Source organism: Gobius niger, assembly GCF_951799975.1.
Source record: "Gobius niger genome assembly, chromosome: 20".
NCBI lineage: Eukaryota > Metazoa > Chordata > Actinopteri > Gobiiformes > Gobiidae > Gobius > Gobius niger.
The window spans coordinates 23,332,815-23,344,349 of record NC_136871.1 but is presented as its reverse complement, the minus strand read 5'-3'; the positions used below and the strand labels follow the sequence as shown (position 1 = coordinate 23,344,349).

Here is an 11,535-nt window from a genome sequence, read left to right as displayed (position 1 = left end):
ACACTGTATTCATCAAGGCTTCCTGGTGTTCTTCGGTGGTCTCCCAATCCACCAGGCCCTCCCCTGCTTAGCTTCCTACATCTGACGGGATCAGGCGGTTTGGCCATTATGTAGTTTTGAGCATTTCAGACCACATGAATATGGCCTACACTGTTGGCCATATGCTTCTGGTGTCTTCTGTAGGACCTACAGAAAGCCGGTGTCCCGCAAAAGCCCAGCGCCTAATAACCCCTTGCCCCAAAAAAATCCTATTATTGATAACGATAAAGTACATTATACTCCAGTACAATCTGAGTGAAGTATTTTGAAATGTGTGTGAAAGTCAACAGGTCCATGTGCTCTTCCTATAGGCTAAACTTCCTCTTCTTTTATAGTCATGAATCATTCTTGACAACTTCCACCATCCAGTGACTTCTTGGACTTTAGCTTTCATGACGTCTGCACTGGGGCGTAATATTATCAGTCTCCAGGGAAAAGTCAACAATGAGTCAAAATGTTCAAACTCACACTTTGGGGTGGGGCCCGAAGCAGTCTAGATGAATGAACGGATGAATGAATGAACTAAATATGTCTTGGGCTCTAGTCTGAAGCACAGATGTGACAAAGTACAGTCAACCTAAAACGAGCTGTAATACTTGTTGTTTTTAGGCTCTTGTGCATTTGCATCTTCATCATGTGCCAACAAATGGCTTCATCCCATCAGAGAGTTGAGTTTTATGAAATAGTTTCCGACAGTCTTTCTCAAACTTTCACACCATAAAATAAAATATTAAACCAACAACACCGAATTTCTCTAACCTGGGTGTAAACCATATGTGAAAGAAAAAAAAATTATTACCAAAGCAAATCTGAAACTAACTCTTAATGAATAAAGGTTAGTGCTAGATGGTATGCTCCGGAGGGACGGTCGGCTGTGAGTTTGTATAGATCTATGAGTTGGTTTGTCTAAATATACAAATAACCCTAATCCTTAAAGTTAACCCCTTAACTCCCACCTGAACCGAGCACATTTTCTCCAGTTTGGCTTTATCCCAGTCCAAAAGCTTCTGGAAAAAAGCAGTGAAAATAGCAATAAAACAATGATGGAAATGTGACAAAAAAGTGAGAAAACATTGACAAAAAAGTGACGAAAAATTTATGAAAAAGTGGCAAAAATGTCACAAAAATGTCACAAGAAATGGACAAAAAATGGACGAAAAAATGACAAAAATGTGACAAAAAAATTACAAAAAATTGATAAAAAATTGACCAAAAAAATCAAAAATGTGACAAAAAATTGATTAAAAATGGACGAAAAAATTACAAAAATGTGATAAAAAAAATTACAAAAAAGTTACAAAAATGAGCACCCAACAAAAAAATGTTGGAAAAAAAATCTGATGACGTGAGGAAAACGATCCTCTCGGTTCAGGCGGGAGTTAAGAGGTGAACCATTTCCCTGGCCCTAACCTTCATTTGTGTCATGATATCTCACGTTTTCACAGCGGACTGTCCCTCCGGAGCAGACGATCTAGCACTAACCATGAATAAAGCCCGTGCACATGACCATGACCCTGAGTAGCGCCCGAAGGAGCCCTCGGTAAATATTTGCTTGTGCTGCCCTCTTGTGGTCAGTCACTATATTGCGGCGCTCACTGAAAGGACTGCCTTTCTCAGAATCGAAAGTGAAATAAAGTAAATGCACAGCAGTCTTCACTTCTCCGAGGGACCACCTGCTTTCTGCATCAGCTCAGACCACTTCAGGGCACTGGGCCAATGTCGCTAAAAGCACCGGTCAGAATGGCAAATATCGATGAAGATTTTTACTCTCGGCAACTGTGAGTATAACGCTGATATATAACATCTGACATGCACAGGCACGAGTACACTTGTTTTCTTGCGACTGTTTCAGGTATGTCCTGGGACACGAAGCCATGCGCCGGATGGGCACCGCCAGTGTGCTCATTTGTGGGATTCGGGGTCTGGGAGTGGAGATCGCCAAAAATGTGATCCTGTCCGGTGTCAAATCTGTGACTGTCCAGGACGAAGGGGTGACTCAGTGGACTGACCTCTCCTCACAGGTGCGCCATGAAAAACAGAGAAACTAAAGCTTTCAAATCAGAAGAGTTATATTGTCTCATTGCACAAGTCATAAAAGCCAAAGCAGAAATATGACATTCCTGTTGGTTTCTTTTCTAGTGTAGATCAGATAACAGTTGGGCTGCGAGTTTCCTTTTGCATTCTTTCATTTTCATTCTTCTGAAGCAAACCGGATTCTACCAACACTTTTAACACTATTAAAATAATATTATATGCAGTATTGTGTAGTGTATTATATTGGATTTGTTGTGTCTCTCTGTCTCTTTGGACCGTGTGTTTATAATCAAGTTGAATTGAGAATTGACATTGAATAACCTGAATGTTAATGTGATTTATTTTGTTTTTTCAGTTTTTCTTGAATGAGTCCAATATTGGTCAAAACCGTGCTCAGGCTTCGCTGCAGCAGCTGAGTGCCCTGAACCCTCATGTCCAGCTGTTTGCCCACACTGAACCACTTGACCAGGACCTCCTCGTGCAATTTCAGGTTATTTACTTATTCAGATTTATTCCTGCTGATGTGAGATAAGGGTGTGGCTCATTAGAAAGTGCATTGAATTTAAACATGTGCAGTTTGAAGTCCAGATGTGTGCATTATATTTAAAGTAAATCATCAATGACACTGGACAAACTGTTGTACTTCAATCATTATTTCTGAAACTGGGCTGTAATCTGTCCATAATGGGGGGGGGACAGTATGTGAGTGGACCGAGTGAAGCAGCTTCTCCGCTTTGTAAATGACATATAATATCCTTCTTCAGGTGGTCGTGCTCACGGATTCTTCCTTGGATGACCAGAAGAGGTTTGGGGACTTCTGTCATTCTAAAGGCATTCAATTTATTGTCGCGGACACAAAAGGACTCTGCGGGTGAGGAGAGAACACACACAATCATGATTTGATTCATGTCAAGCACGTGGCCGACTTGTATTTCTCTCTGTTTCCTTTCGTAGCCAGTTGTTTTGTGACTTTGGGGAGGCTTTTGAAGTGCTGGACCAGGATGGAGAGGCGCCTGAATCTGCACTCATTCAAAAAGTCTCGCAGGTATTCATCAAATTGTACAATCGTTCACTAATGATTGGGTAGCAGTCTCAATCAGTCAATGTTGTGGGTCCTTAGTAGTGACACAATGCTGCTCTTGTATAAATTTTGAAAGATTTTTGTAGTCATTTTGTAATCACAGCCCAATAACTCACATTGTCGAGCCTTTACAAATACGATTTGAAACAGAAATCGCTTCAGATAAGTGCACTTAGGTATTCCATGTGCCAATGCCTAAACGAAAGCTGAAATCTTTTGACACTGAAGTGAAACTAAAAGCTGCTGCGGTGTTTTAGGGGAATCCTGGAGTGGTGGTCTGCAGCGGTGACCAGAGACATGGATTTCAGGACGGCTCCAGGGTGATTTTCTCCGAGGTTCAGGGGATGACTGAGCTCAACAGCCTCGGCCCTGTGGAGATAAAAGAGCGCGGTCCGTTTTCATGAGTTATATTAGCAATGGGAAATGGTGAAAAGACAATTAAACACTTTTATATGTGGTATTTATCTTCTGATTACATTGGAATTAAAGCCTAATGTCATATTGATCCTCACTGCCATTGTGGTTGTATTAGCGCAATAGCCGTACGAGAAGTAGCAGTAGCAGTGATTTCTTTTACACAAACAGTTTTCATTTTTGTGACAATATTAGAAGCCTGTTTTTTTTTCTCTTGCGTTTCCAGGCTCTTATTCCTTCAGTATTGGCGACACCTCAACGTTCTCCAAGTACGAACGCGGCGGCATTGTGACCGAAGTGAAGCAGCCGTGCACGATCCAGTTTGTAAGCGCCGACACTTGTTTGAACGTTGAGTTTTCCCATCGAGCGGCAAACGCAAAAAAAACTGCATTCCTTTCAGAAAGCACTGAGCAAGACCCTCGCGCTGGACCCGGAGCTGCTGGTAACAAACGACTTTGGGAAAATAGACCGGCACAAGACGCTGCACCTGGCCTTTCAAGCTCTGCACCAGTTCGTGAAGAATCAAAAGCGACTTCCACGGCCGCAATCTCAGGTCAGCAGTTTTATATCACGTGCTTTTATTGGGTGATACACTTTCTACGGCATTACATAAAGGTGTGGTATATAACTGCTTTCAATGGAATATCGATTATCCCAGTCCCTATTTTTGTTGTGTCAGCATGCCTGAGTAATTACACTATGAAAAGTACAACATTAAGTTATTATTGTCATCTTAAATCATGTTTATTTGTGCTTGTTTTGGTCCTCACGAGCAGTAATCTTTCCTTCATGTCCACAGGCAGATGCAGACATTATTCTTGATACTGTGAAAGATTTGAACAATGAGGGGAAACTTGAAAGACTGGATGAAGCTGCAGTGAAACAGTTTTCCTTCACGGCTCAAGGTGAGCTGGCCCCAGTCAACGCTTTCATCGGAGGCCTGGCCGCGCAGGAAGTGATCAAGGTTTTTCAACTTTATCTTTATATTGGGCAACATTACGGACAATAAGAATTTGTAAAGCATGTTTGGTGTAATATGAATGAATTATGTATAATGCATAGTGTTGTAGTTGTAGTAGTAGTGCAGTAATGGTAAAAACAGACATTTGTGGAAAAAACAAACCTCTGTGTGTGATGAATCTTAATGTGAGGGATCGCTTTAGGCTACTCAATATTATTGTGACAGGAAAGCACCGCCTTGCCTCCTGAAAGTATAAACAGGAAAAAAAAAACTTCTTTAACTTTAAGTTGAGTAGGCCAGTAGAAAAGCATGTACTTTTTCAGAGTATTATTGTCATTTTCCCCCTTGTTTTTTAGGCTTGCAGTAGAAAGTTTACCCCTTTAAAACAGTGGTTCTACTTTGACTCGCTGGAGTGTCTTCCTGCAGAGGATCTCCACGTAGAAGACAGCCTGTTTGCTTTAGTATGTATCTGGCAAGCATAATAAATAAAACAGTTAATTACTACTCTTCATTGCAAAATAAGATCATATTTTTATCTTGCAGAACGGCACCAGATATGACGGACAAATTGCAGTGTTTGGCTCTGATTTCCAGGAGAAATTGGGGAGGCAGAAGTATTTCCTGGTAGGTGCAGCAGGGGGCGCTGCCTGCTTTTGTAAACAAAAAGCTCCTCTATGTCTGTGGTTCTGCTGTCGGACTGTGTAGATGCTAGTTCTGAAACTCACTGGGAATCATTTATGTTGGTATTAGTCTACTATAAGGGTTAGACCCAACTCAGCACTCATTTTTCATGTTTAGACCTATTGTCATTCTTGTTTTATCAACTCTTTTTCATCATGAGTCTAGATTTGTGTTTGTCCCCTTAAAGGCTTACTTTTGTTTATGAGATTACACCTGTAAGGACAAATGTTTTCCAGCTTGGGAACCGCTGCTGTATTGGTCTCTCTTTCATGTGGTCTGGTGTTGATGATGGCACATGCAGGAAGCGCCTGTAATATAGGTGGTATTTCCTGACTCACTGACCTCTGCCTCACAACTCCAAACCCTTTCCCTGTTTCCTTTTTAAACTATTATCTTTGCTGTGGTGGCGTTTGTTTGCTTGACACGGGCTGCCCATGTACTCAGCGTAACACTGCACAAATATCTGAGAAAATATTTTTTTACAAACCAAGTCATATTCTTGTCCGTGTGTTTTAGGTTGGAGCGGGTGCTATTGGGTGTGAACTGCTGAAAAACTTTGCTCTGATTGGACTGGGAGCCGGAGAAGAGGGTCATGTCACCGTTACAGATATGGACTACATCGAGAGGTCCAACTTGAATCGGCAGTTCCTCTTCAGATCTCACGATATTAGGGTGAGAACCGTACAAATAGCAATCACAGCAGTGGTTTCTGCACGTTTATGATCAATATGAGTTCTATTTTCTGAGAACCATAGCCAGAGGTTTAACATAACTTCTCTCCACTGAAATCTAAGACTAAAATTACAATTTAAGTTCAAAACAGGACTGTACCATGAATCAACAATAAATTGAATAGGATTTACTCAGGCCTTCTAGCTGTCTGGAGTTCAATTTCTGTGTGGAGTTTTCATGTTCTCCCCGTGTCTGTGTAGGTTTCCTCCGAGCGCTATGGTTTCCCCTACCACTAAAAACATGTACAATAGGCCAGATTGAGTGAGAGTGGCAGTGCGTTTGAGAGTGAAAGTGGGGGACAATGGAAGGAAATGATCCCATGGCTACAATCCAATGTGGTGTGTTTACATGTATGAGTCCCATGCATGTTCATTAAAGGAGAAGGGCACCGTTTTTCCATATTGAGATATGTTCTTACCTGAGCTTAGACGAGTTGATGCGTACCTGTCTGGTCTTTACGCGTGGGCTCAGTCACGCAAAAAGGCTGAAGATGTTAGCATTTAGCCTCTCCTCCTCTCCTCTCTGTGGCCAAACAGGGGTGAGTTAGAAGCAACCAAGCTCTTCCATGTTTTCCCGTTTTTAAATACAGTTACATGATCAAAGTATAGCTACACAAAATTAAACATGCCGATTTTCTAAGCGGATAAAAAGGGGTACTATATTGAAAGGCGTAATAATCCCTGAGGAACACTTTGAAGTCTGCGCTCCTAAAGAATTCTGAAGATATTACTGCGCGGAAGTCAAACTGCTCCTCAGGTGTTATTACGCCTTAAAATATAGTACCTTTTTTTATCCGCTTAGAAAATCGACATGTTTAATTTTGTGTAACTACACTTGGATTGTGTAAACTTTCACATAACCATATTTAAATAGAGAAAACGTGGAAGAGCTTGGTCGCTTCTAACTTCACCCCCGTTTGGCTCAGAGGAGAGGCTCAATGCTAACAACATCTTTGGTCTATTTGCATGACTGGGCGCACGCACAAAGACCGGAGGTAAGAACATACCTCAGTATGGAAAAACAGTGCCCTGTTCCTTTAACAAGCCCTTCCCGACCAAAAATTCAGATCAATAACTAAAGCTGCGGACCAAAGACTAGAGAAGTAGGATATAGCTTCATCTGGAAGCTAAATCAAGTCCATGTTTGCATTACCAGTAACATTGGGCCTAATATAATGGTTTTAATGGCCTATTGGCCAAAACAAAGTGGTACTGGGTCCAAGGTTTGAGAACCATGAACATACAAACAGGGGGAAAAATGGAAAAATCTCTTAGTGGCTCCTGCCTGACCCCTATAAGTGGAGTGGTCAAAGTTCAGCCCTAATAGCTCATGTCAGGTCGAACACAGTCCATCCGTGTCAGTGCACGATCTGCTGAGTAAAACTACTGGGAAGGTTTGAAACTTAGTCTATCAGAGAAGAGATCTCTTAAACAAGGACTTACGTAACATGCAATTAGTACAAAGTTTGTTTAGAAACTGTGCAGATAACTCAACTCAATAAAACAGCTTTCACATGAAGGGTCAGGGCCCAAATGTGGCTTATGGGGAGGCTGAATGCAATAAGCAAGAAGTGTGTGAAGAGCGAGTAGAGACATTGAGCAAACAAGTTGGGAAGTCAATGTTGAGCTCTGTGACACTTTAAGTGGCAAAACAGTTGAACAGTGAAATCCATTCAATAGTGTGGTGTCTCCATCCCGATAAAGGCTCCTATCTGTTTAAGCAGCTGTAGAAACTCACATTGGGTGTTATTTGAGTGAAATATTTGGAAAACATAACTAAATAATCAATAATAAATAATTTTGGACAGTTTTCCACAGTTAGACCAGCTGACAGTCATTATAAAGTCTAATTTCTGTTATAAAAATGTTTTATTCATTTTTTTAAATTCACTTTAGAAACCCAAATCGGAGGTTGCAGCCAAAGCAGTGAAAGCCATGAATCCACAGATGAACATCACAGCCCACCAGAACCGCCTGGCCTCTGAGAGCGAACAGGTTTATGACTACCACTTCTTCACTGGACTAGATGGAGCTGCTGCAGCTTTGGACAATGTGGAAGCCAGTAAGTTTGCTCTAATATATATATATATATATATATATATATATATATATATATATATATATATATATATACACTGCATAGCATGTCTTAACTTCAACATTAGCAACTTGCCAAATGTTTGTTATCCATTTACTTTCATTTGATACTTTGGCCAGTTTGATTTTATGTGTGTTCTACTGGTGACATGTTTAATTCCTTTTTTTTTTTCTATTTAATGTCATTCTGATGAGGAGTGAAAGGGAGTGAGAGAGTGACATTTTAGAGAAAAAACATGTATTAAAGATGAGCAATTGTGAGACATTCCAAAGCATGATTTAGTTTAGGCTGGTATGAATTACCAATCGACCAATGAGAAAAAGGTCCATGTTTAGCTGGGGTGTATAAAATGAAATGATCTCTTCACAACATAAGATGTGGAACTTACGGCATTAAGAAGTTCAGTTGTTGAGGATGGTCTTACTGTAATAAAATGTATAAAGTACAGTGGAAGGAAAATGGATGTGAACGCTTTGGAATTTCTCACATCTCTGCCTAAATTGGTCATAAAATGTGGTCTGATCTTCATCAAAATCATAAGAGTGATTAAACAGTGTCTGCTTAAACTAATACCACCCAAACATTTACATTTTATCATATTTTTATTGGCCATAACATGTAAACATTCACAGGAGAGGGAGGAATAAGTGGAATCTCACTGAACTGCAGCAGTTTTGTAAAGAGGAAATGGTCCAAGATTCATCCTGATCGTTGTGAGCGTCTAATCTGCAGAAAAGCAGTTATTGCTTCAAAAGAAGAGTCAGACAGCTTTTTAATACAAGGGTTCACTTACGTATTCCAGGCTGGTATGAATTGGCTGGTCTTTTTGCAAATTTCTTGATAAACTTGTGAATTAATTTTTCTTTTGATGATGGCACGTTGTCCAGGCCCTGAGGCAACAAAACAGCCCCACATCATGATTCTTCTGCACAATGCTTCACATTGAGCATAGGGTTTTGATGCTACAGTGCTATTCAATTTTTCCTCCACACATGATGTTGTGTGTTCCTCACAAACTATCCAACTTTGTTTTGCGAAAGCACTGTTGGCGAAATATTCTGTGGACTGATTAACCCAACGTTGAATAGTTTGGGCAGAACACACAGCGGAACACACAACAAAAATGGAACAACACACCAACATCAAAACCATCCCCAAAGTGAATGAAGTTCGGTGCAGGAGAATCATGGTGTGGGGCTGTTTTGTTGCCTCAGGGCCTGGACAACGTCCCATCATCAATAGAAAAATTAATTCACAAGTTTATCAAGATATTTTGCAGAAAGACCTGAGAAATTCACAACAGTGTGTGAATAAGTAAGTGAATCCCTGTATTAAATAGCTGGCTGACCCTTCTATTGTAGTAATGACTGCTAGTTGCATTAGACACTCACGATGACCAGGATGAATCTTGGACCATTCCTTTTTACAAAACTGCTGCAGTTTAGTGAGATCCCTGGGTTCACTTACTTTTACCTCCCTGTCACACACTAAAACACAGTATGACTACGACTTAGGTACAAGATATTGCACATTGTTACACAGCACATTACATTGTACTAAAATTGGCTGATACAATGTAACAAGGGTAGTGTAAATTGAAGTGTTACCTAATCAATTTAAATAAAACATAAATATTAACCTTTTTATTCCTAATTAAAAATGATTTAAATGGTTTGTACCCGTCTTTTTAAGGGGCCTATCTGGATTCCCGTTGTGTGGAGCATAAGAAGCCCATGCTGGAGGGAGGTACTCTGGGCAGTAAAGGCCACACTCTGGTTGTTGTGCCTCATCTGACTGAGTCTTATGGACCAGCAAAGTCCAGCTCTAAAAAGGAATTCCCACTGTGCACCCTCAAAAACTTCCCTCATCGCATTGAGCACACACTACAGGTATTGTATGAAGTAGGTAGAGGAACGGGCTCCAGTGGAGCAGTTTAGCATGGGTCAGTTCTTTAATAATCAATGGGAACTAAGTGCCCACTTTTGGACACCTTTGTATTTTGAACTGTGTCATCCATTTTATATTTACTTAAAAGGAACAAGTTTGTACAATCATCATGTGATGCACTAAATATATATAGGCAAGGCACATTTGCAATGTCTCTTCCCAGAAGGGCTTTTACAGAACAAATACAAGAACATTAATTGAGATCACAAAGACACCAAACTCCCAACCCTTGACACATGTTTTTCTCAAAGACACCAAAAGATGATGCAAATTCCTTAACTCATTTACATTATGTTTGCTATTTATATATATTGTTCACTTGAGGATCATTTACCAACTCATGTTTTACATTTTTGTTCATTTTTCAGTGGGCCAGAGACCAGTTTGAGGGACTCTTCAAGCACACTCCCGAAAATGTGATGATGTATCTGAGGTTAGAAAGAATCCTATTTGAATACAAGTCCCTTATATTCAAATGAGCACATCTTTACCCAGTCTGTGGTTAATCTGCACGCGCTCTTGTACAACTTTACAATGCACTTTCCCTTTCACATTCCTGGCTAACTACAAAAGCTCAATGAAGTGTGGGACCTCATTACTGTGTTTTATTAGCGCGCAACAAAACACATGCGACTGCTTCAGGCAATAACGCACCAAATGAAAAACAAAGCACTTTCCCTCATCACATCGTTTGTTATTAACAGTCAAATATAATGTAATCCTTAATTTGAAAGTACGGTTAAATTTAGGCGATAAAAAGAGGCACACTCAACGTATTTAGCTAGATTGCTTAGTTTACTGTCAGTCAAGTGTATAAGTGAAACTATAAATCTTGAGATCCCTATCATTTATTGTTTCAAATTAAGACACTAAAACGCTTTGCTAACCTCAAAGCAGTCATGTAAAGGCCCAGACCGTATTGAGTCTGCCTTTGATTGTCGGAGCCCTGTTAATCCAGGCATCGCGTGGCGTTATATCTTTGTTTGTTTTGGTGAGATTTAGACGTAATCCCTCCCAATTGTTAAATGCTTAGCTGCTTTTTTTCAAACCCTGAATAGGCCACAACGGTACAAAGGAGATCATCTTTACATTATATATATTTTGAGTCCCGCGTGTTGAATTTGTGGAAAGAACCAGAACAATTTGTTATGGTTTCCCTTGACCCGGCCCATTGTTCCTGTTCAGACGCGCTGCATGTTTTGAAGGTAGATTTCCATTTGGCTGCTATCTCTGACACGTGCAATAATGCCAAAATCCCAGTCTTTTGTTACAAATACACAGTAGCATTGGCCACAACACAGTGCACGCGCCCTCCTTTGAATCGTGAGCAAGCTTTCTAGAGTCAGTGGAATCTCCCCCATGACTCAACAATGACTGAAATGCAACACCTTTATTATGAACATGTTGCCACTTAATAATCTTCTATCCAGTGAAGAAAAGGGTTTTCAAATTCTAGGGAACCTTTGTTCAATGCCTATCATGCATAGACTAAATAATAAACTTTTTTTGATTGGAGCACACTAATATTCTGTTGATGTTTTATTGTGTA

At 40.3% G+C, this 11,535-nt stretch overlaps 1 protein-coding gene across 1 annotated transcript in view; it reads left to right on the top strand.

Annotated features, from left to right (window-relative positions):
- Positions 1-1,698: 1,698 nt before the first annotated feature.
- The window catches only part of uba7 (ubiquitin-like modifier activating enzyme 7), a 38,967-nt gene continuing 29,130 nt past the window's right edge, over positions 1,699-11,535 (top strand). The window contains exons 1-15 of the mRNA XM_079578233.1: positions 1,699-1,817; positions 1,892-2,060; positions 2,429-2,563; positions 2,838-2,944; positions 3,028-3,118; positions 3,412-3,544; positions 3,795-3,892; positions 3,969-4,121; positions 4,368-4,532; positions 4,886-4,990; positions 5,073-5,153; positions 5,727-5,882; positions 7,838-8,003; positions 9,732-9,928; positions 10,355-10,419. Of these exons, the coding sequence (XP_079434359.1) occupies positions 1,756-1,817; positions 1,892-2,060; positions 2,429-2,563; positions 2,838-2,944; positions 3,028-3,118; positions 3,412-3,544; positions 3,795-3,892; positions 3,969-4,121; positions 4,368-4,532; positions 4,886-4,990; positions 5,073-5,153; positions 5,727-5,882; positions 7,838-8,003; positions 9,732-9,928; positions 10,355-10,419 (1,883 nt within the window). The 5' untranslated portion in view covers positions 1,699-1,755. The remainder of the gene's footprint in view (positions 1,818-1,891; positions 2,061-2,428; positions 2,564-2,837; positions 2,945-3,027; positions 3,119-3,411; positions 3,545-3,794; positions 3,893-3,968; positions 4,122-4,367; positions 4,533-4,885; positions 4,991-5,072; positions 5,154-5,726; positions 5,883-7,837; positions 8,004-9,731; positions 9,929-10,354; positions 10,420-11,535) is intronic.